The following is a 26,158-nucleotide window of genomic DNA, read 5'->3' as shown; positions in this document are numbered from 1 at the left end:
AATATATACCAATTAAAATCAGGATGGAAAGGTATAACTGGGGGAATAAGAATTGGCTTCCCGTAGGAGAGGCCACTTGGCCTTGTAGAATGTGAAAGTGAGGAGGGAAGGCACTCTAGGTCTGAGGGACAGCCTATCCAAAAGCAAAGAACTGGAAGGTGAAATGTCACATATGAAGAACTGTCAGCCAATTATAGGTCAGTATGGCTGGAATGTGTATGTGCACAAAAGTGAAAAAAAAAGTCAGTTTATGAAGAGCTTTAAAAATCAAATGGAAGAGTTTATATTTTATCCTACAGGCAAGAAGGAATCACTAGAGTTTCTTAGCCATTGGAGTGACAGAGTCAAGGCTGCACTTTAAGAATATCAATGTGGCAACTATGTGGGAAATGGATTGGAGAGAGAAAATGAAAGCAAAGTGAACCAGCTAGGAGTCTACTGCTATAATCTGACTGAGAGATGATGATGTCCTGAGCAAGGGTGGTGGTCGTATGAATGAAAAGAAGATACATGTGAGAAATGAGATGGCAGAATCAATTATGAGTTGAGGCTGAGTCCTAAGTTACAAACCTCAGTGACTGAAAAGATTTGGGGTCCTCAAGGAGTTAGGAAGGGAGAGAGAATTTGGGGGGAAAAATATGAATTCTATTTGGGATGTGTATTTGAGATGATTATAGGACATCCAATTGGAGATATCCAAAAGGCAGTTGGTGATGCAGGGCACAAGTTAGGGAGAGAATGGGGTAGTACACATGGATTTGTAGAGATAATAGTTGACCCCACAGAAGCTGATCGGATTACCGAGAGACAATAAAGAGAGAAAGGGGCCCAAGGCAGAACAGGAGAGTACATCCAAGCCAAGGGAATGGGACATAGATGATGGTCCAGTAAAGGAGACAAGCAAAAAAGCAACTGAGTGAGCAGCATCACAAAAACTCATGGAGAAGTGTGTCTAGGAAGAGACGCTCTGTCAAATGCTGAAGAAAGGTCAAGAAGAATGAAGACCGAGAGAAGGTTATCATATTTGACAATTTAAGGGGTCATTAGTGAGTTTGGAGAGAGCAGTCTCAGTTGAGTGATGAGGTCAGAAGACAGACTGCAAGAGATTAAGGAGTAGAAAGTTTAAAAAATAGAGGCAATGAGTGAAGACAGCTTTTCTTAGAGTTCAGCTAGGAAAGGAAGGGGAGATTTAAGATGCTAGTTTGAGAAGAGAGGAACAGGCACCTACTACTATAACCAACTTCATAAACCCCTCCATTTTTCACGCATTCTCTCTATTACTCCACCCTCCAAATACAATCAGGCCTCCCTCATCGTCCCTCACAAATACCATACTCGCTCCTGAAGTTAGGACTAAAGTCTATCTCTCAGGTCTACAAAAGTGTTTGTGCTAGGAGCCAATGCTTCACCCCTTCCCTTTGCTAAATTTCACAGAAAGTAGCTCTAGGCTTTGCCAAGGGATTATGGAGAGTCAGTTAGGGAGGAATTAGGGGGAGAGGGCCAATAGAAAATGTTGGCAAAAGACACGTTATTCTGGAGGAGAGAAGGCAAATTAATGATTCACCACAAATCTCCATGGGGTTGGACAGAGACTTGCTTTTTAAGGGACAAGGAGAATGTTCTTAAAGCTCTGACAAGAAGGACTCATATGAGAGTTGGGGCTGTGGGAACCATGTACCAAAAAAAAAAAAAGTAACTGTAGTTCATGAATGTAATGGACTATTACTGCGCTGTAAAAATCAATGACTATGATGATATAGAGACGTATGAAAAGATTTCAATGACGTGATGCAGAGTGAAGTAAGCATAACAAAGAAAATATGTCTATGATAATGTAAATGAAAAGAACAAATACAGAATAATCAAAAGGGAATGCTGCAAAATTATAAAGGACAAGCATTTCCCCAAAGAAGAAATATGAGAAGACGCTGCCGTACCAATATTTTTCAGAGGTGGGCAGTCCAGTTCAGTTGTTTCAGTCATGTCTGACTTTTCGTGACCCCCTTTGGGGTTTTCTTGGCAAAAATACTAGAGTAGTTTTGCCATTTCCTTTCCTAGATCATTTTACAGAAAAGGAACCTGAGACAAACAGGGTTAAGTGACTTGCCCAGGGTCACCAAGCTAGGAAGTGTCTGAGGATAGATTTGAACTCCATAAAGATGAGTCTTCCTGACTCCAAGCCCAAAGCTTGATCTACTACAATGCCACCTAGCTGTCCTGGAAAGTCTAGCAGGTAAAACATTGCCCACATTTTCAGATTTTTCTGTGTATTGATCGATTTTGCTGGGAGGGTTTCTCTTTCTCTTTTTTTCCTTCCTTCCTTGGCCTCCCGTCGAAGCCTTTGGATCATGACCCACAAATTCCACAGCTTTTGGCTTGCCTGTACCCGGGAATTCCTCCACCCCCAAATGCTTTCCAGCTACTCACTGTCTGAACTAATATAATGCTAATGAGATTTAAGATCTTGCCTGCCCAGTAATGGGCTTCACAGAGGAGCCCATAAGAGAAGCTTGCTTAGAGAAGGCTTGCTTGTAGGAAGGCTTTCACACCTTTTGCTAATTTCTAATTAGGCACTGAGTCAGGAGAGTTGTTATGCCCTCTAGCTCTAAAAAGGGTATATATACTCTGAGGTTAGCATTTTGCTTTGGGGCTCACTCATTGGAAGAGTGTTCTTGTAATTTGACCAGGTTTGGACTCGGTAACTATTAAGGAGGGCCTTCACCCCCCCCACCACCCCCCCCCCCTCCACCCCCCTTTCCCCCCCCCCCACCCTCACCCCTGGCTTTAAGAAACCCAGATGTTGGTGCTTCTCTCTCTGGTAGCTATGTATGTACTGCTTTGGTCAAACAGTTAGATCTGTCTGCTGATCTGTGCTAATTTCTCAGACAGTTAGAAGCCCTGTCTGTTGGTCTTTATTTCTCTGCTTGTATTTTCTCTGAAGTTCAGGGTGCTGACTTTTCCCCTGAACCGGTGAATGTAATTTTAAAAGACTGCTGACCCCTTAAACAGCTAGCTTTCCTAATAAAGCAGATTTAAGAACCTGTGCTAGCAGCCATCCTGGGTATGCCAGTGTGGTTGCCACTACAACAAGTCCATCCAGACTAAACCTCTATGGACAATGATAGCCTGCCTAAACTCATTCGTTAATGATTAACATGCTCTCACCTCATCATTTCCTCCCCATCCCAGTGATTTTGAACAGCCAGCTGCCATTGTTCCAATTCCATCCTTGGCCCCCATTGACCATTCTTCACTGGGTCTCCATCTAGCTCACACATGCTAACAACTATGGGTGCCTCACAGGGCTCTATTCTGAGGCTTCTATTCTCCATTTATCATATATCATTTGGTCAGCTCAACTGTTCCAATGGATTTAATTTTCGTTACTAAGATGGCAGTTAGGTGGCAAAATGGATAGAGTGCTGGGCCTCAGTCAGGAAGACCTGAGTTCAAGTTCAGTCTCTGAACCTGTGAGCTTGGCCAAGTCATTCAACTTCTGTCTGCCTCAGTTTTCTCAAATGTAAAATGGAGAAAATAATACCGAACTCCCTGAGTTGCTGTAAAGATCAAATGAGATGTTTGTAAAGTGCTTAGCACAAATGCTTGGCACACAATAGGCACTTAATAAATGCTTGTTTCCTTCTTTCTATGCAGATTATTTTCAGATTTGATTTACAGATTTGCAGACTTATTCATTTCACTTTGCTCCTGACCTCTAGTATCACAGTTGTAGCTACCCACTGGACATTTCAAACTGGATCTCGAAGACATCTTAAATTCAACATGTCCAAAAGAGAACTCATTATCTTTCCCAAAAAAAAGCCCTCCCCTCTTCCTAAATTCCCTATACTGCCAGACCCCACCTCCCACATCATCAGTGGCCAAAGCTTCTTTACTACCTTCATATCTGTCATCTATGCCACCCACACACACACACTGCCACCATCCCATCTCAGGCCCTTATTGCCTCACACCTGGACTATTGGAAAAAGCCTACTGGTTAGTCTTCCTGCCAATGCCTCTTCCCCACTCATCTAGCTTCCATTCAGCTGCCATATTGGTCTTCCTAAAGCAAAGATATGACCATGTCACACTTGTCACCACTATGACATGCTCGTATTTAATTTACTCCAGTGGTTCCCAATTCCCTCCAGGATTAAATATGAAATCCTCAACTTGGCTCCACCCACCCCTCCCCCTAAGTCCTCTGAGATCCGGTAACACCATCCCCCTGGCTGTTCCACAAACAAGACGTTCTCTCTCTCAGCCCTGGACATTCTCACTGGCTGTCCCCCATTCCTGGAATGCTGTTCCTTCCTCACGTCTGTCTTCTGGCTTCCCTGGCTTTCTTCCCATCTCAGCAATTCCCACATTCTATAAGAAACCTTTCTCAATCCCCCTTCATGCCAGCGCTTCCCTCTGTTGACTGTCTCCAATTTATCTCGTATAGCTTTTATCTGTCTATAGTTGTTTGCATATTATCTCCATTAGACAGGGAGGTCCTTGGGAGGAGTCTTTGACTTTCTTTATATCCCCAGTAACTGACACATTGTCTGGCGTATAGCACACACTTAATGAATACGGGGTGACTAACCCATTATATAGGATGGCTCTCTGGGAAGAGGAAAATGTAGAAAAATAGACAGAAATAAAAATGTATTTTTAAAAAAAAGAGGTGTTGGGGGTGGCTAGGTGGCATAGTGAATAGAGAACCAGCCCTGGAGTCAGAAGGACCTGAGTTCAAATCTGGCTTCAGACACTTAACACACACACAAAAACTACCCATGTGACCTTGGGCGAGTCACAGTCCCAACTGCCCTACCTTCCCCCCCTCCAAAAAAAGGCAAAAAAGAGGTATTACCTTGTATAGAGGTAGAAGGCACACAGAGGTAAGATGTTGCCCATAATGCTAGATTTTTTAGGTAAGGGGTTGGGGGGGGAATAGCTAGAATCAAGCAATGCTACACAGAGAAGTTTCATGGTTGAAACACTGATTCCCAGGGAGAAAACTTCCACAACCCCACCTTGTCTCTACTGGAGGCATAACTAAAGTAGCACATGAAAACTAAACTGGTTACTGGGCAGGGAAAGGATGCTAACCAATGGATACCACATTGTGTTTATGGGTTCAGATGCAAATCCTGATTCTATTACCTTGTAAACAGTCAACTAGTCATCTTTTGATTCTGGTGATCCTCGTGCTTGGTAAGGGGAGCTGGTGTTTACTCTTAGAAGAGGGTAGGGAGGTAGATACTAGCATTCCCAAGCCATCCAAGTGGAATAATAAACCAAAGAAGTCAGAAGCGTCTCCAAGTGTACTTAGGCCTTCTGTATCAGTAAGGATATTCTAATACAAGGTCAGACTTCCAACTCTAAATCTTTATATTGTTTTCATTGATATTATACTGTCCCCCTGTCTGCACTATTCCACCTAACCAAATACTCTCCATCCTTCAAGGCCCAACTTAAACTCCATGTCTGTACCATTCCATGAAAGCTTTCCCCAACCAATAAAGTCCACATGCACATCTCCATCCTCAGAACTCACACCATACCATTCACCCTGGCACTTAACTATATACTGCCTCATGTTATTTATCATCTTGTTCCATGTGTATATTCTCCCCAAGTAGACTGTAAGTGAACTCTTAAGAACAAGGACTGATCCTGTAATTCTCTTGCATTCATTTCCCCATAGCACCTCAGAAGGCAGCCTGCTAAGGTGGAAAGAACACTGGATTTAAAGACAGAGGAGTGAGCTTTGATTCCTAGCTCTGCCACTCATCACCTAGCTGACCATGGGCCAATCACCTCATCTCTCCTCTCAGAGCCTCATTTTTCCAATCTATAAAATGAGAAAGCTGGACTAACTGGACTCTAAGGTCCTTCCCAGTTTTAAACCCACAATACTATGTGTGAATATAAAAAGAGACATTATGCTGATTATTAATCAAAACCTAACATTCAATTGCAAGGATATCTACACCTAAGACTTCAAACTACTTTCTCCACATCCCTGCAATGACATAGGAGAGAACTACATCTATAAACCTGCAGAGTTTCTGTCTTCCTCAAATGTCAGAATACAATGCATATTGGGCTATGAGTGTGACACAGAGAAAAATGTTGTTCCCTCATACAGACTAAACACTGAGCCCCAAGTCCCATGTAAATTTGCAGGTGGACGCAAGGGAGTTCTGGTCGGAACCTCCAATGGCTTAGAACAGCTAATCACTCTTACTGGAAAAGATTACAAATGCAAAACCTGCTGATGAGAGGAAGCAGCTGTCAACATGACAATATGTCAATATGTCTGTGGAAATTAGAACGTTCTTCCTTTTAAAAAATGACAGGCATTATACATATGTATAATATACAGATATATTCATTTATTTGTTGTACCATATTCCTAACAGTACTTTCCCCCTTTGTATTATAAACTGCAAGAAAAAAAGAACTCAAAAGATTAATTTCATTTGGAACATTGTGCTCTGTTGAAAAAAAAATACAAAAACGAGTAACAGAGTTTGTAAAATTCATAATGAGATAAAATAAAGAGTTCATCAAAATAATTTGTTGGTGTAACATGGAAAGCTCTAATAATGAAATTTCAACATGAAACTAAAGAAATCAACATATGCAGAAAGTACAATAATGTCAGAAACTGAAGGAGCATTTTCCTGAGGGAACAAAGGTTTCAGCCATGCTACTGGGCATCTCCACCTCCATCTCTCCCAGAAACTAGGGCCAGCTCCAGTGCTAAAAGAATGCACCTCAATGCCAAGGCTAAACACATTACACATGGCAATGTTTCTAATTGTACTTCCAGAGAAGTAAACATCACCCAATGGTACAAATGTCTATCACCAAAACATACAAACCCAACACTTCACAATCACATTTTAAAAATTTTAAACAACTAAAAATTAAAAATAAATTCAATAGGAAAGTCCTAGAAATATTAATATATATTTGTCAATGGGAAAGCATAGGCTTTTCACAAATCTGGTTCAGTGAGCTGAGACATACTAGCATAGGCACATCTAACACAGTCTAACAGTCACTCAGCTGGAGAGTTTGTAGTAATCAGCTATGAACAGCTCTGGGTCTAGAGCTATACCCAGACCTAAGGATCTACTGATGCTCAATGAGAAATTAGCATCTCCTGAGGAACTGTCCAAGGTGCTGAGTAAACCATAAGCTACATTCTTAAAGTCCCGAGGATCACCTTCCCCTTGAGGAGTGAAAGAGGTCATTTAGCAGATCCACTAGAAATCTCTCATTATGAATCTAAAATCTGTCACTCATCAGGATCAGGAAATATTTGATAATATTTCAGTTTACCTTGAACATTAGCAAGGCCCTCAACTTCCTCTTGGACATTATCCTCTCAGTGAACAATAGTCACAACATATACAAGTGCACTCCTATATACAGTTTATGTGTGTTTGTGTGTTTGCGTGTGTATTCATACACACATTCAAAGTTTCTCTTTAACTAGATATACATAGAGATAAATAACCCTACCCCAAAGCTATCTTTCCCTCTAAAAACCGGGATTACCCTCCAAGTTGTCAAAGATGCAAGGTATCAGATCTATTTAACTGCTTAAGAGGGAAATCATGTAACCCTATTTTTATAAAGTACTTTGTGTAAGTTTCCTTTGTGAAAGAATCCTTAGTATTAAAATAAATGTTGAAGATAGGTGAGTTTTATGTACAAATATGTGTCAGAGAGATGCACAATTTAGTCACATTTAGAAATTCTGAAGCTCAGGAATATTATGATACAAGTCCAAGGACTCGGGGTTGGAGAAAGAGCCACGCTGTTCCACCGACTTCCCAGCAATGATGTGTTTCACTGCAACTTCCACTTTCTTCCCATTAATTGTATACTGCAAGGTAAGAAAGAAGAGAAAAATTCAGGGCACACTCTCAGTTAAAAAAAAAAAAACAAATTTCCCCGACAAGTGCACATACTATTAAAGAAAATCACCTGCCTTGTTCAAACAAGAATTCCTGTATCTGACCATGTACCACCCACCTCAATCGATCTAAGACCTTAAGCCTTCTAGAAGTACCAGGAGAACGTAAGAATGCCTTCTTCTCCTAAGCTTACTCTACTGTCTAGAGCCTTAACTCAACTCAATTTAATGAACATTGGTGAAGTACCCATTATGTATAAGGCACTGTTCAAAACACTGGAGACACAATTTTTTTACCCCCCCCCCCCACCAGGGCCTCTCTCAGCTGGAAGATAGGACAGAGATAGAAACATAATACAAGAGAGAAAAGGAAGAGTGGAAAGGAGAGATTGGATAAATTACTCTAGAAATACCTTTTCTATCACTAAAATCAGAAGATTGTGAAAACTACTTGGAGGAAATGACACCTGAGTTGAAACCTGAAGTAAGAAATTCAAAAGGTGGGAGTGAAAAAGGAGTGCACTCTTTAACACCCCACTCCTCTGCTTACTGAAATGAAAGCACCAAACTGCTAGGACATCAAAAGTCAATCTGACCGAGCCTATTACTCCAATATTACAAGTAAATTTAGTCTTCATCGCTGCACAAAGCTTCAGGACCTTCTGTTCAACAACACTTGGGGCAGAACCTAAATCACGACAAAGACCTTGGTTTCAGAAAGTTTATAGTCAAACACAGAAAGCACAAGAGTTGTTCTGTCTTCCTGGTCACTCCTCAGTGTCCAGACTCAGAGAGTAGAAGGTTTATAAATGTGTTTTGTCAAAGTGATATTCCCAATTCCTAAAATATGAAGGAAACCTATGAGGAAAAACTAAGTTTCAAAGAGTAGAGAGGGTGGGAAGGGCTTAAAAGCAGAGATATGAACAAACCTCCAAGAAATAAGGCTACTGAGGAGCCTAGGAGTTATCAAATGAATGAAACAAGATCAAGTAATTTCAAGGTAATTCTTCAATGCTGTCCCTTTTGCCATCAGGTCTGACTATTAACAATTCTAGTAGGAAAGTTCTTTCTGAAGTTTAATTGTATTCAGCTCTCTCTAGAAATATGTTGTGCATGAGCTTCCTCCCCCCCCCCCCCCCCCTATCAAAACTGGATTCAAGCAACTAATAAATGTATATGGGTTAAGAAACTTTCTTTTGGAGCAAACTCATCGAATACAGAATACAGCATTGGAAACCGTGTGATCACTTTGCCATGCACACATTGTTACCTGAAGCATAATTAAAATTCAGTCATTTGAAAAAGTCCGTCAATGTGCAAACTAATTAATGATCTGAGCAATGATGTCCCAGGACCTGCCTGTCATCTACATCACACTACCCACATCTTATTTCTCTCCTTTAAAGTCAAATGTCTCCTGTTGTATATGCTTATAAGCTCTATACAAAAGGACCCAAGGGACCAAAAACATGCCTCTTTTGTCAGTCAGGAAAATAAACAGACTGTCATTTAAGGATAAAGTGTGCTGCTGCTGGCCTTTAATGGAAAAATCACAAGTCTCAGCCTCTCTTGGTTTCTGGATATGTTAGTGGTCACTAATAGTGACAAATGTCTTAATTCAATTACCTGCATATGATGGGAGGACTTGTAGAAATTGAAATACTAAGTCCAGGTACTCACTGACCCACTGCGGTCCATGGGAGGGGGGGTAAAAATAAATCATTAAGTTCTGTGGGACTTCGACCCTAAGTGTCATGCCAGGATTGTTTTCTCCAGCTCTGAATGAATTCAATCCAATTTTATAAGTATTTAATGTGCATCTACTATGAGCTCAGAACTGTTTTACAAAGTATTGTGTGTGGTTGGGAGACAGGAGGGACTCAAAAAAGAAGACAATGTAGGCCTAATGGTAAAACAGTAAAATCCCAACTACAGGAATTTAGATCAGAACAAGCTAACTGTGGGCTGGAGTCACTATAGAATACTTCATGGAAGAGAAGGACCTTCAGCCAGACCAAGAAGGACAGACAGATCTGGAGAAATGAATAGAAGAGTACATTCTAGAAAGAGCAAAGAGGCAGAAATGAGAAGGCACCATCCAAAAGGTCTCAGAAATACAATGTTAGATTGGAAGGACCCTTAGAAAATGATCTAAAAATCATCTAAGTTCAGCCCCTTCTTTGATAGACACAGCACCACTTCAAGAAGAGAGGCATACTATCACACTGTTAGGGGAGTTGTGAATTTGTCCAGCCATCCTAGAAAATAATTTGGGGGAAAAAGATTACTAAAATGTCCACACCATTTGACCCAGAGATCCCACCACCAAGCAAAAGCTCCAAGGAAATCAAAGAGAGAAAAAGAGAGAACTCAACTCTAGAAAAAAAACTAGATACAGAGTAGAGGCCCTGCAATGGAAGTGCCTCCCTCAACCCAAATTAATTTGTATTTGCTTTGTACATATTTATATCTTTATCTGCTGTTTCTTCTAATAGAGTATAAGCTCCTTGGGGGCAGGGGTGGTTTGCTTCTTTATATAACTACAGGACCTAGCACAGGGTCCGGCACATCACTGGTGACTGAGAAATCCTTGCTGACAGATCAATGGATCATTAGTGAACTTTGACAAATAACACATCAGAAGAATTCAAAGAAACATGAGAAAACTTATATGAACTGATGGGAAGTAATGTAAGCAGAACTAGGAAAACAATATATAAAACTCCAACAATGTAAACAGAAAAAGCAATATAGAAATGAATGCTGTCTAATTACAATGAACAGGGTGAACCAAGGAGAAGAGCTCAGAAAAAGCCCCTATTTCCTCTCTTCATCAGAGAGGTCGGAGACTGAGGCTGTGGGATGTAAATGCTGTCAGACATACTTGATATGTAAGTTGTTCTGTTAAAGTTTTTTTCTTTGTTATAAAGAAGACTCATTGGATGAGGGAAATAAAAGGATACATCTGTAAACTAAAGTGAGGTCAAAACAACAGGTTCTTAAGCCCCAAAGAGGGAGAATGACTTGCTCAAGGTCACTAAGTGAATTCGCACCAAAGGCAGGCAGGCCAAGGGCCCACACCCGATGCTCTCATTGCAGTTTCACTCACAGCAGCAAACACTCATATACTTCTGGTTTGTGGATTTCTAGATTTTCCGATCAGCTGTCCTCACCCACTCTCCATATTCACATTCCTAACCCATATTAACTATCAGATTTCTGACACGATTAAAACAAAATCTTAACAGTTCAAGAAACTTTGTTTATTAAGCAAAAGAAAGAAACTCAAGGTTGTCAGAGAAAGAAAACAGTTCTAGTGATCTGAAAAATTTAATGGAACTATAGTGGTCAATATTTCCTAATAATGAATTTCCACAGCTAAAGGATGTTTTTTAATCATGTCTTACACATTCACACCAACTTCTGGGCAGCATTTTATTTTGTTTTTCTCATAGTGGATCAACTTAATTTCAAAAATATGTTAACCAGGTGGTGTTTTCTTGTGGCCTTTCCTTGGAAGACATAGATTCTGTAAGTTTAAAATACACAAAACTGTTTGTATACATAGGCGTGTATGTACACACATGCTCAGCAGTTTGTATCTCAGATTTACAGAATGCTCTCATTTTATAAGCAAATGAGAGTCAAAGCTGCTCTCCAATCTGGGTGAATTCCTACTCTTGCCTCAAACGAAAATCTCAGCAGATGGAAACCCAAAAGGGGAAGCCAGCTTCCTCCAGCTAAACTGCTAAGGCACCTCAATCTACACTTTCCTTCTTCTTCATAGTTTCATATCAAACCTGAAGTAGAGGGACTACATCAGTAAGCTCTAAAAAGCCACAATTGTGAACAATACTTTCAAGAAGGCACAAAAATCGTATTCATGAAAAACAAGTATTTCCATTGGGCTGTACACACATCCAATGGGAGTGCATGCTCATCAGTGACAGTTTAAATGCAATCTCGGGAAAGTAGAAGGCAGGAAAGTAAAAGACAAGGCACTAGGCAATGCAGAGAAGCTATGTAGAAAATGTGAGCACCACCCTTCGCTGCAGAGACTTCCTACACATCTACTCTAAGGCAGATGACAAGTACCTACTGGTTATTCCAAAACATGACAGAAAAAACAGCCCCCTGGGAGAGGGTTCCCCCACATACCGGGATGTCTTTGGTCTCCAGGATGAGGCTAGGGACATGCCTGGCTGACAAGCCATGGCGAATGGCATCCTTAATCCTCTTCACCAAGTCCTCACTGAATGAGTGCTCAGGAACCATCTTCAGGAACAGGATCACTCTCTCTTCCCCATCCTTGTTGTACTGTGGGATACACAGGCTGTCCATGACTTCTTCAAAGGCTTCAACTGAAGAATACAAAAACAACCCCCACATCTTGTCAACTCTCCAGCTTTCGGTTTTACCCCAGTCTAAGTCTCTCCAATTTACCCCAAGAGGAAATTTCCTCCCCTTCCCCTCCCATCTCTTTTTCTATCCATATATGCATATGCTCAACAATCCAGAGGCTGACAGTCCCAAAGGAAAGCCTTCAAGACCCCCTGGCATTGCTTCTCCCTGTGGTTCATGAGACCCAGAAGGTCTCAGGCGAATGGCACAAAAGGCAGTTCTTCTGCAAAGAATGCAACTGTATTAGAAAACACGTTTGTTAATTGCCAATACTTTGGCCTTTATGCTGTAAACAGAAACCTATTTAGTCCATCACAACTATAAAAGACCTGAAATTCTCTCTACCCTCACATAAGCCTTAATGCTGCTCCCTACAAATCACCGAGAATTTGGGGAGAGGAATGGGAGCAATTTTTTAAGATTTTCAAGAGGAGGTAATTCATGAAAATATGCTTTGTATAACTAAGATTAGCCTAGCTAATAGTGCATAACAACATGGGCCTCTTTCTTCAACAGCATTATTATGTTCTCTTGTTAAAAGAGGAAACTTCACATGGTTGTCACTGCTAACCACATTTAGGCTGCAGCTATTCTTCCCACTGTTGGTTGCTACATAGGAATTTAGCTGAGCGGGAATAGTGCCCAAACAGGATGAGGCAGAGCCCCACAAAAAAAGCCTCACACACAAAGGTAGCTAAAAAGATAAAAACTTTTAACCAACAGTAATTGCTATGGTCAAATACTTAAGTAAAAACAATTGCCAGGTGTGGTTTTTATTTCCAACAAAATTGGGCATTTAACAAATTTTCTTTAAAAAACCCAGAGGCAAGAGGGCCTGGGAGGCATGAAGCCCAAGCTTCTGGCCTGGCTGTGTCACTTAATAGGAGCTTTAGTCTCATTCCACTCGATCATCTCTCATGGCCACACCGCTCCGTAACACCATATCTCTCCCTAAGACTCACTGTTTGGGCCTAGTGCAGAAATCACAGAGTCAGGAGAGCTGGGCTTTAGCCTTTGCTCTAACACTAACTGGTGTGTAGCTGGCCATGCCACTGCACTTGTGATCACCCAGCTCTCCTTCACTTGCATTTGACACTGATTACCCTTTTAACCTATTATGAGGCTAAAACTAGATAATTCTTAAAAAGCACTTTGGAAAGCAGAAAATGAGAGGAAGTCTCAAACATGGAAGCAAATGAATAAGTGACTTGCTTAGAAGTGAAAACAGGGGACTTGGAAATTCTGAGTTCTGGACTGCAAACCTCCCCACAATACTTCTTTTGCTAGCAGAGGTCAGCTGGTAAGTAAAAAAGAATTCATACCAATATTATAAATTTCAGAGCTGCCAAAGCGGACTCCATTAGGGTTGAGCGTGCCATCACTGAAAATAAAAATAAAGACATTAACCCAGAGCTGCTCCTCAGAGAGGTGGCAGGGAATGAGCTGCTTCCCATACGCATCATCAGTGATGACATTTATAACCATATACATAGTAAAAAGTTACATTCAGAAAATCTGAAGTCAAATATCAAGACTTTCAAAAGAGATCTTAGTTAACAACTTTCCACCTTCATACAGAAATTATCCAACGTCTCCACTAGAGTCAGGAGATCACTAGCATTAAATTCTGCCTCCAGAACTGATTAACCATGTGACCCTGACTTAACTAGTCTGGGCCTCAATTATTTCATCTCTAAAGTGGAGTTAATAGTATCTGTTAATATCTACACCACTCAGAGTATCAAATAACATAAAGTATGTGAAACACTTTGAAAACATTAATATGCTGTATAACCAGGCCCCTATGTGTCCTTAGCAAAACACCAAGCACATACAAGGTGTGTCGAGCTTCATGGTGCATGCTGCAAGAAACAAAAATTGAATTCAACCAATAATTCCTACTAAAATAGCCCCTGCCCTCAAGGAGTTTACATTCTACTGGGAGGATACAACACAGACATAGAAATAAGTTACAGACAAAGCAATTTAAGGACAAGAAGCGCATTCACCACTGAGGAGGGAAGGGAGCACAGGAAAGTCTCTTGTAGGAGGCAGCACGGACTTGAGCCTTGAGAGAAGCCAGAACCTCTAAGAGAAGGAGGTGGAGAGAGACTGTGTTCCAGGCAGAGAAGTCACACTGGGAAAAAATAGAGGCAGGAGATGAAGAGCTAGAGGTAGACCGGTTTGGCGAGAACAAAGAACGGAGAGTTAGGAGAAAAAAAAATCAGGCAAAGTGAATTGGAGCCTGTTAAAGGCCTTAAATGCTGAACAGAAAATTCTCTAAGCAACATGGAGCTCTAAGCTTTCTAATAAGGAGAATGATAGGGTAAGACTTGTGTTTTAGGTAGAATTTCTGGGTAGCTATGTGAAGGACAGATTGGAGAGGGGACAGAATGCAAGTAAAGAAACCAGTTAAGAGGCCTCTGCAACAGTCTAGATAAAAGGTAATGAGGGTCCAAACAAGAAGGAGGAGGAGGAGGAGTAACAATAATTATATAATAATAAGAACTGGCATTTAGATGGAACTTTAAGGCTTACAAAGCACTTCACAAAAATGAACTAATTTAATCCTCACAAGAGTCCTGGAAGATAAGTACTGTTATGAGGCTCATTTTACAGATGATGAAATTGAGACAGAGATTAAGTGACTTGCCCAGGGTCATACAGCTAACAACTGTCTGGCGCTGAATTTGAACTCAGGTGGTCCTGATTAAAAAGATGAGTAAAACACAGCTTCTGCCTTAGATGGGTCTATAGAGTAAAGGAAAGAACGCGAATACGTGAAAAGATCAAGAACAAAACGAGGGAGTCGATGCTAAGGGTCAGCTCAATGGTAGAGACAAGTTCAAGGGAGACAGCATTCACTGAAGGCCAGTGGCTTCCTGGATGGAGAGGAACTAGCGAAGACCCAGGTAAGGAGGAGATGCCTGAAGAGCAATTCGGACAGAGCAACGTACACAGAGGTAGAGGCAGGAATACGTGTGGCCTTTTCAGGGGTCAGCAAAGTGAACGAGAGCGGTGAGCAGTGGACCTTGTAGACCCAGATGGGTCAGAGAGTGAACAGGAAGAACTGACATTGACATGGGATATCCCAAAGTCGTAGTGCACTTGTAACCTTTCATATCTTCAGAAATCTAAATGCTACACACAAATTTTAAAGTCTGATTATTTAATGTGTAAATTACTTATTTAAAAAATACTTATTGACTCATGATGGAAAATGCTATCCACATCCAGAAAAAGAACTATTATGGAGTCTGCATGCAGATAAAGCACACTATTTGCTCTCTCGTTTTTGTTTCTTCTTTCTTGTGGTGCCTCCCATTGGTCCTAATTCTTCTTTACAACATGATTAATGTGAAACTATGTTTAATATAAAGGTATATGTAGAGCCTATATCAGACTGCACTGTCTTGCAGAGGGGGAAAGAGAAGAAGGGAGAGAAAATTTAGAACTCAAAATTTTATGGAAGCAAATGTTGAAAACTAAAAATAAATTAATTAATGAAAAAAAAAAAACAAAGAAAACTCCAAATGTGGTCACAAAGAATCTGGCATGACTAAAATAACTAAACACAAACTCCCAGACTCCAGGCCCAGTGTTCTATCCATTGAACCACCTACCTGCTTCCCCTAAAAACTTTAGAAACATTAAAATTCAAAATCTAAAAAAACAAATACTTATTTAGCTCTGTGCATTTTGAATAACAAATTTTAATGTTAATTTTAATAAGACTGAGCAGCCTGTCATCATGCAATACATGTATGACAGTGTCTGGATGACATCTCCTCAGTCTGAGGTCCACCTCGGTCAACTGATCTATTTCCATTAGAACTTTTTTAGTGGGGTCACACCAATATTGCTTCCTCTAGATAAATCTCTAGGTCAGGATTACAAATATAATCCTTTTGCCACTGAGTAGGAACTGAGGAAAGGTTTTACAAACTTATTCAGAAACAGACTTGACCAATATATACTTTTTTATAATGTTGTGAATTTTCCTAACAAGTAAAATATGTAAAAAATGTCAATAATTAGCCTTTAAATTTTATTTTTCTAAGTTTTTAGCAGTTATATCTCTAAAAGTTATTAAAACTCTAAAGTGTACCAAGTCATTTGGGATACACCCCTTTAAGGTGCACAAAATGTGTTTTCATCACCTCATTCACAGGCTCAGAAAAGTTCTGTGACTAAGTGTCAGAGGCAAGAGCCAACAGCCAACAGCCAGAGCCACTGCACTATGCTCTGCTCTAAAGAACAGGCTGGGGATCTGAGAGGTGATGGAGTCCCATGGAGTATACAGACTCTCCCTAACACAGGTGTCAAGGATGACACTGAGGAAGTATCCAGGGGTCAGCCTGACTCCCTGCTCTTCTTGCCCCACCTGCCCACACCCTTCACAACAGCCTTGCCTCTTCACCCCTCCGTCACTCCCCGTTGCTTTCCTCCGCCCCCTCCCCATTAAAATGAAGTGGACAACCTGGATATCAACTGGACGGTGGCTATAAAGTGAGAAAATAGCACCTTACCTCCGACCAAGCATGATGATCCCTCCAGTCTTGGGATTTATTTTACAGTAGTCACCATGGGCCCAAACACCTTCACATAGACAAAAGGCAGAAAAAGATCAGTTCTCTGATGAAGTTCTGCAGACAGAAGTTTTCCAAGGCTGGCATTACAATGATAACACACTACTATTTATATAACAAGATGTTCCTGGCCCACCAATCTCCTTGAAATGTCTGCTGAGATGTTTTCCCATTAACCAGTCAGACTCTCTCCCATGGTTACCATGCTGACCAGTGCGACATATGTGTAGGATGGCTGGCTGGGTTAGGCTGAGAATGGGGGCTCGGTCATGGTAAAGAGAAAAACCAAGGAGTCTAGACAAGGACCTATGAAGATGCCCTCACTAATGTGGCATTCTAGCCCACTGAGGGAATCTGAGTGCTGCCAAAATCTGGGGGGGAAAATCAAGTTCCTATTTCCAATTAGAACTCTCATTCCATTTCTCCTCCTCCCAGGTGCTACACCGTCCTAAAAAGCCTAAAGAAAGGTCCAGTTTCTGACAGGAAACTTCCATATGAGAAAAGTCAAACCCTGCTCAGAACCTTGGGGGATATGGTTAATGCTCAAGGATCCATACTAATAGACTCCAGACTGAGGTACAAATAATCGAAAAATGGGAATGTTTTACATGAATGTTGCTGTAGCAATACTGCGAAATACTACAAGAAAATCAAAATGCAAAAGGTCTCAGGGAGTCATTACAGCCTCAGAAAATCAAACCAAATCTAATAATTGAGCCATTTCGGAATTACTCTAAAGGCAGCATGATACAGTGAGAAGAACACTGATTCAAACTCCATTTCCACCACTCACTCCATGTATGACCCTGGGCAAGTCCCTTGACTTCCCTAGAGCTGGTTCCCACATCTATAAAAAATGAGAAGCCCAGACTGGGAGGCTCTAAAGTCCCCTTCTTCCACCTCCAAATGATAAGACCTTAGGTAGAGTGCCAACAAAATTCCAAAGAAACCCCATGACTGTGTTCTCCTGTGGGGAAAGTCCTACTAAATCTGGATGTTTAATGAGCTCCCAGAGAACTAGGACTTCAAGATTTAGGAGACAGAAGGAAAATTAATCTCAACAATGATGACAATGACAATGTTCCAAGTAGAAAGCTTCAATATTTGCAAAGTGCTATCCATACTTGGTCTCATTTGATTATTACAACCACCTGTATTGCTTCCATTTTGCCGATGAGGGAACTTGAGGCACAGGGAACTTGCCCAGGCCCCAAAGTTAGTAACTGTCTTGAGGTAAGATTGGAATTGATGTCTTCCTCACTACCCCATGCTACCCCACATATCTGTGCTTATTCAAAGGGGAAGCCTCACATGATACCCAAAGCAATCTGAGATTTGCTTTTATCCTCTCACTCATGTTAGAGAAATGAAACCTTCTTTATAGCCTATTTCTGTTTACATTCACTGTAATCTTCAAGGAGAATGACTTCTCCAAGTTATTCCCTACTATGTCAAGTCTGGCCCTTTGTTTGTATCTGTCTTCACAGGTTATGGTGAGGAGAGGTCAGAGAGGCATGCTTACCACATCTGTTTCTAGGATTGAGTACAAGTCCACGGGGTATGTCCAGACAGACAACTATCCATGTCTTCCAAGAGTTAATGGAGGTTGAGCATATACAGTCCCCTTCTCAAACTCTGTCTAGCCTAGAGTCTTCACCTCTCTAGAGTCTTAGTCTCTTTAGACTCAAACACACAGCAGAGCCCCGAGCCCAGGGTCATTTTTTCCACCTCAGTCACTAGCCTGTGGAGAGCTCTCCTACCCAGGCTGCTTTTACCAGCCTTACCAGCCCAGCTACAAGGCTGATGCTAAGACCCAGCAGGTACCTACAGACATCATCCTCTGTTAACAATAAAGCTCAATGCAATCTGCCATGTGCTTCCACTCTATTACATCCATGGCTCCCTTCATTCAGTGACGGAAAGTACTGAGGGTTCTTCATTTCAAAATGTGTTAAATGAGACATAGCTTTTCTAACACATATTAAAACTGTTGGTAATCTACTCTTTCCAAACTTATAAAAATTCAACCTGGGCTATAGTTTGCTTTAATATCATTTTAAAAGGGGCAACTAGGCAGTGTAGTGAATAGAGTGCCAGCCCAGAATCAGTTTTGTAGCTCAAATTGAACTCAAATTCAGCCTCAGGCACTTAATAGCTCTGTAAATCTGGGCAAATCACTTAGCCCTGTTTGCCTCATTTTCCTTAATCTGTAAGATGAACTAGAGAAGGAAATGGCAAACCACTCCAGTGTCTTTGCCAAGAAAATCCCAAATGAGGTCACAAAGAGTTGGACAGGACTGAACAATAAACATTTAAAAAGAAAGGGTTTGCTGGGGAAATGAGCATATAAATAAGATGGAGGTGGGTGAAGTGGTGAGAAGAATGTTTCTTTTTTTTTTTTTTTGGCTTTTTGGAGGGTAGTTGGGGTTAAGTGACTTGCCCAAGGTCACACAGCTAGTTTTTGTGTTAAGTGTCTGAGGCCGGATTTTGAACTCAGGTGCTCCTGACTCCAGGCTGGTGCTCTATTCACTGCGCCACCTAGCCACCCTCTTTCATTTTTTTTAACCTGTCTTTAAATGCTTTAAAGTGCAAGAACTGCTGTTACATAAGGTTTTGCTATTCAGGCATTTTCTAGTCATATCTGAATGGTTTACCATTTCTTTCTCCAGCTCATGTCACAGATAAGGAAACTGAGGCAAATAGGGCAACGTGACTTGTCCAGAGTCACACACTTACAAGTATCTGAGATCAAATTTGAACTCAGGTCTTCCAGATTCCAAGCCCAGTGCTCTATCCACTGGGCCACCTAGCTGTGCTATGTAAGGGGCTGCTGCTAATTACATGAAATTCATCTATTGACTTAATACAGGTCCTGATGGATCTTTCTCCAGAAATACTTTATTATCATGTTAAATGAGACATAGCTTTTCTGACACAGACTAAAACTGCTGAAAGAAAGAAAATTGTATTTCTTTAAAAGTATTCTAAAATTCAGAATCACAACTAATTTATACAAGTATTCCTCCAAATAGCTTCAAATCAATGAAGTCTGACTATACATCAAAATTGGTGGTGAAAGCAGAGGTCTGCCTATCTCACTGTTATCAGCTGTCTAATTCAATCGTAAGATTTTTCTTCAGTAATGAGGAACCAGATGTAATTTGCTACTCAGTTCCTTCAATTATTTACTTAGCACCCACTTGGTTTGGTGCAAGCACCATGGCACTGTGTTAGGCACAAAGCCTTCTACAAATGCTATGTTCACATTATCATATGCAGCATAGCAGAGGGTTGAGAATGCAAGGGGAAATAAAAGCCAGAGAAAATCTTACTGCCCAAAGTCACTTGAAACTTTTCAATTCTCAATATTTGGCTTCTATGACTCTAAGTTATCTTTCTAGAGAATACACACTTAGTATAAACAACTCCAGAACAGACGGCTGCCTCAATTACAAGTTAAATAGCAGTGATAACTTGACATTGGTTATCAAATAAAATAGCAAAGACCTAGGAAGCTGAGCTTTAAATAAGAGGCCCCTCCACTTCGGTAAAAGGCACTACCCAAAAATTAAGAGCAGGAATGTCGTTGAGTATGAGCAATGTGCTGACCATAAATCACCATTCCCCCCTACAGAAAGCACACTTCTTACTTACATCTCTATAATGGCTGGATAATGGTTCAGTTGATCTAAAAAATAAGAACTAAATAACCTTTCCCATACTTCATTTCTCCCAAGATAAGTTCACACCATGATTAAGCAAGCTGCCCCCAAGAGGTCCAAGTGGGCCATCTGTTGAGACTCAACCACCTGTTCAACCATACTGGTCCTGGGGAAAAACAGGTGGGGGGAAAGGGGGAATGTAGCTGGGGGGTTGATATCAAGCTATATCAAGCTAAGCCCAGACCACAGTAACTCCCAAGGTTTCAAGCATAAGACTGCAAGATATTTATCAAAAAATTCATCACCATTCCACTGGCAGAATGAGAAGTCTAATACTAGGCTACTGGAGAAGGGAATGACGACGGGAAAATTTAATTGGGGCTCACAGAAGGGTCAACCAAGTCTGGGGCTTAGCCCTGTTTCTGGTCATCCAGACTTACCTGGGAATTTAGAGAAATAAGCCTTCCTGTATTTGATACCATTCTTATCATTCCAGAAGTATGTAGGCTGGCAGGGTATCGGTTTGGTACAAACTAGTTCACCACTCTCACCCCACACTGCCTTTCCTAGATTTGAAGGATGAAGAAAGAAAAAAAGAATTGCACATGAAAACCCACAAAAAATTCACATTTTCCCAAAGCTCCTTTATTTCTATTTACTTAAAGAATCAAAAGTCGCAAAGTCAATCTACTAAGAGGGAGCAATTTTATTCCTCCAATTGGACTTGTGAGATCAGCATGCTTTTAACCTCTAGATATAGTACTGAGGCTGTTAGCACGACCTTACGGAGTCCTTACAAGGCACTCAACACCACTACCTAACATTTAACTTCTCCAAGCACTTTCAGAGATGGTATGCTTATCAAATCTGCAGAGGACATGCAGCCTAGGACAGTTAGCACGTTGGATGACAGTATAGATGCTAAAAGAATAGCAAGGTTAGAAAAATGAGCCAACATGCCTAAGATGAAATTTTATAGGAATAAACATAAAGTTATACACCTAAATTAATCAGATCACAGACTTTGAGTTGGAAAGGTCTTTCTGGGTCAATTAGTCCAAATCCCTTATTTTAGATAGGAGAAAATTATGACCCAGAAGAAATGATGTCAGAGAAGTCACAGTTCAAAGTATCCAATGTTTTCCCTACTATCCCAGGCTGCCTAAAGTCCAACTCCAAAAATCAGCTTCACAAATATAGCAGGAGGGAAAGTAATTAAACAAAGTTCTGGTGAAAAAGGTCTAGAAGGGGCGGCCAGGTGGCACAGTGAGTAAGAGTGCCGGCCCCAGCGTTGGGAGATCCAGGATTGGTTCTGGCCTCAGACACTTGGCTCCCACACAAAAAATAACTAGCCGTGTAACCTTGAGCAAGTTACTTAACCCCAATTGCTTTAAAAAAAAAAAAGTCTGGAAGTTTGGGCTGACAACAAACTCACTATGAGTCAACAGCAGGACACATCAACCAAAAAAAAAAAATCATCCTATTCTAGGCTGAATTTAAAAGACTGGTGTCCAAAAGAAGGCAAACAATAATGCTGCCATGTTCTGCTCTGATCAAGACATACCAGGAATATTGCTGGAAAATCACAGATGAGTGGGTGCCTTCAGGTGTCTTCCCCTTCAAGATATCTTCCCATCTACTTTATATGTATCTTGTATGTACCTGGTTGTTTCTGTGTAGTTTCCCCTACCAGAATGTAAGCTCCTTGAGGACAGGAAGAAATAGGTTTGTCTTTCTTTGTATCTCCAGCACTCTTCACAGTGCCTGGCAAATGCTTAATGGCTAGCTGTTGAGCGTTTCTGACGGCAAATACTTAAACATCCAGCTGTTCTTCCCTCAATGGCCTGTCAGGTTGGGTGTTGGTCTCACCAAGCTTACCTTGCAATCAATCACTCCTCAGGGACTCAAGCCAGGAGAACCAGAAATGATTCCAAAAAGCAGAGTATGTATTAAACTATGCTGGGGAAGGGATGTAAGAGGAAAGAAATGCTCTGCAAGCTGGAAGAGAGATCCACTCAATTTCAAAAGGATTTATGTTTTATTATCTTCCTTTTACAGAGGAGAATGGAGTCACAGGACCAAAGATTACAAAGAACACCTCTCTACAACTGTTCTGACCCAATCATTTAAAAGCAAACAAAGGCATCTGATATCAGATAAGAAAACTAAAAGCCCTACCATACTCAGCCCTGATCAATACACATCTGGAAAATTAAGTCCATAAAGACACAGCAAATTTTAGGATAGAGACTGATAAGCTTGAACTTTGCAGAGAAAGGCAAGTCTTCTTAATTTGAAACTCTTTGGAGGAATGTTTGTCCGAATGAGTAATGATGATTATGAATTTCAGAATAGTTTTTTTAAAATGCAATTTTGTTTAAGTGTCCTGAGTTCATGCCATGTGAAGAACAGCTGAAAAACCTACAAGTATCTAGCCTAGAGAAGAGAAGCCCGAGGGCTCTGGGAAATCAGGTTTCCCTAATACACTGGGGATAAAGCTGTGGCTTAGGCCAACTATTCTGGAAAACAACTGTAATTATGCTCAAAAAAATGACTAAAATTGCTGAAAATGAAACTCTTTAAACAACTGATGTCACTGGGTATGTATTTCAAGGAGGTCAAAAAAAAAAGAAAGATCCCATATAAATATGAATATTCATGCATTTCATCTCAGTTAAAAAATGGAAGCCAAATAATTTTCTATCCACTAGGAAATGACTGAACAAACCATTATACATGAAAGTATTGCAATAATATTGCACCCAAAGAAAAGGATGACTATAAAGAATTCAGAGAAACATGAGAACCAATGCAGAGCCAAGAAGGTAGAACCAAGATTACAAGATACATGATGACTAAAATAACATAAAAAAAATTCAGATTAAATGCAATCTTGAGTCTATTGATGTTCAACATGAGAAAGAGAGGCAGACTTGGTTGCTGTACTAGCCAATTTTGCCTGACTGTTTTCTTTCTATTATAAAGGTAGCACAAATATACATTGGAAAATGACTAGTTATGTAAAAATCATAAAGACATCAATTTTTAAAAATTCAGAGAAGACCTGGTGAGGATCTGGTGGCTAGGCAGTTGGGTGGATGAGCTTAGAGTCAAGAAGCCCAGAGTTCAAATCTGGCCTCAGACACTTACTAGCTATGTGATCCTAGGCAAGTCACTTAAACTTGTTTGCCTGAATTTCCTCAAGGGGATCATAATCACACCTACCTCCAAGATTTGCAAGTATCAAATGAGATATTTGTAAAAGCACTTACCACTAAGCCCTAATAAAAGCTTGTTCCCGTTCCCCTACCCCATATTTGATGGGTTGCCACATGAAAGTGGGATTAAATTTGTTCTGTTTGGCCCCCACGGGCAGAACTAGGAACAGTGGGTAAAAGGTACAAAAGGTTCTCTTTATAAAGAAAAAATTCCTAACAATCAGTTGATTATTTTACCCCAAAAGGTGAGGTCTAAAAGCAAAATCTGGATGACTACTTGAAGGGCATGAGGCACAGAGGATTTTTAATCAAAGAATTAGACCAGACAACCTCTAAGGTACCTTCCTAACTCAAAAATTATGGGGTTCTATTTAAAGAAAGATATATTGTAAATAAGTTACCTTCCTCACTCCATGCTTCCACTGCCATGCCCAGATTCCTGGCCTGAATTTCTCCTTTATAAACTGGAATTGAAACATTTTGACCCATAAAACAGGAAATTATGTCAGTGCCACCTGCAATGAAAAGGAGACAGAAGAGTCACAATTCAAAAAACTGAGGAAAGCTGTTGATTTTGTTTTAACTAGCACACAGAGGCCAAGGACCCAAAAGATGACAAATACTAAATATCTTTTCTCCAAATATGGCCCTAGATGCTGAGAATCACTGTGGAATTATTATATTTCCTTTTCGAAAATGTTAGTGGTGCTGAAAAGAGAGGAAACACTATCATCTGGAGAGGTAAAGTCAGAAGATCAGATTGACAGGAGAGAGAGAGAGCCAAGACTGAGGGCTTCCTGCTTCTGAGGTCACCTTCTTATCCACTACTCCATCCTAGCTCACAATGGGCAGAGGACATGATTTTAAAGTCCACTCCTCTGCCTCAGTGAATAGCTTCGAACCTGATGAGGCTTCCAGGGAATAATCAGCCAAAGCCCCTCCCTGGGAGGGAGGGGGGGAGGGAGAGGGGGGAGGGAGGAAAGAGGGGGAAAGTGTGTATGTATGTGTATGTGTGTATGAGCTCGGTAAAAGGTATAATGCTCTGAATTTTTGAAAGTCTCCTTCTACCTGAAAGGTAAAAAAGAAGTGATCCCTGACCTGAGGGAATTCCTCTCAGAGAACTTCTGGTGCTGGACATCCCTTCCCTGCTCTAGAAAGCGTGAGTGAAAGGTAAGAGGCACAGTAGCATCTCAATAACTGATGTTGCTGGGGCCAGGAGCCAGGTATGGGATCCAGAGGAAAAGTGGGGTCTCGTAGAAGATTTTGTCGCTAAGTAAATTATGTATGGATCTTAGGATGACTTGGTCAGCCAAGCCACTAAAGGTGGCTCAACACTAAAGAGGTATTGCCTGTACTTTAAACAGAAATGAAATTCAAAACATAATCAACTGCTATAGAGCTATGGACAGAAGGGGAAAGTAAAGAAAATGAGGCTTTCCTTGAAATCTTTTCCAAACTAACACTACCTCTTTTGAAGGCCAAAAAAATCCCATTTAAATGAGTTTGTGAAAATTCCATTTCCTTTAACTCCCAATCATATCTGTAAGAAATTATCTTGCCCTGACATTACACTAGGTGAGAATCATTCCATTTTCCCCCAGCTACTAACAGAAATGCTAATTTCATTAAAGTATCTTTTATTGGTGCGTTTTTTAAATGTCAGTCTATCCTAAGGCTAAAGTACATAAGGTATTTTTGTTGTAAAATAAAGAAAAAGCCATAATAGCAATGAAAGCTGTACTACACAGATAAAAAAAAAAAGCATAGATTTAGAATGCTATAGCTGAAAGAGACTTCAAAAATCAACTCTCCATCCATTCTACAAAGCAAGAAACTGAGCTCCAGAGAGTTTGGTCGAGTGATTTGTCCCAGAAGTCACCCAGCTGGTTAATGGTAAAGCCAAGACTAAAAAACAGATCTACTTATTATTCTCAGTCTGGTGCTCAGGATGCCTTTGTCTGCTCATGGCTGGGTCAGACAAGACTCAAGTGAAATACCTCCTCACACTCATCTACCAGCAAACCAGGGCCACCTCCTTAGTGAAGAGAGACTTAAGAAAGACCCTGTCCCACCCAGACTCTTGCAACAGTGTCTTGACTGACCTCCCTGCCTACCTTTTTGCCCTCACCAATTCATCTTCCACACAACTACCAAAGTCACTTTCTTTGTGTCACTCCTCTAGTTGAGAAACTCTAATGGTTCCACATGACTCCTAGACTCAAAAATGAACTCATGTGTTGAGCCTTTAAATAAATCCCTTTACCACCTACCTATCCCTGCTAGTCACACAGCACATCTCTTTATACATGCTAGAGTCCAGTCAAATGGACCTTCTTGCTGTTCTTCAACACCACATTTATCCCA

The 26,158-nt window shown here is 40.7% G+C and overlaps 1 protein-coding gene across 1 annotated transcript in view; it reads right to left on the bottom strand.

Annotated features, from left to right (window-relative positions):
• Positions 1-6,367: 6,367 nt before the first annotated feature.
• The window catches only part of LOC138159563 (acetoacetyl-CoA synthetase), a 75,848-nt gene continuing 56,057 nt past the window's right edge, over positions 6,368-26,158 (bottom strand). Inside the window, exons 13-18 of the mRNA XM_069086156.1 lie at positions 24,196-24,309; positions 21,017-21,142; positions 16,855-16,924; positions 13,648-13,706; positions 12,083-12,285; positions 6,368-7,894 (exon numbers count right to left, since the gene is read on the bottom strand). Coding sequence (XP_068942257.1) covers positions 7,757-7,894; positions 12,083-12,285; positions 13,648-13,706; positions 16,855-16,924; positions 21,017-21,142; positions 24,196-24,309 — 710 coding nt within the window. The 3' untranslated portion in view covers positions 6,368-7,756. The remainder of the gene's footprint in view (positions 7,895-12,082; positions 12,286-13,647; positions 13,707-16,854; positions 16,925-21,016; positions 21,143-24,195; positions 24,310-26,158) is intronic.

Source organism: Petaurus breviceps, unplaced genomic scaffold (genome assembly GCF_028583685.1).
Source record: "Petaurus breviceps papuanus isolate PSGF00001 unplaced genomic scaffold, PetGlider_PUasm1.0 100, whole genome shotgun sequence".
Classification (NCBI taxonomy): Eukaryota; Metazoa; Chordata; class Mammalia; order Diprotodontia; family Petauridae; genus Petaurus; species Petaurus breviceps.
This window is presented reverse-complemented; position numbering and strand designations above follow the sequence as displayed.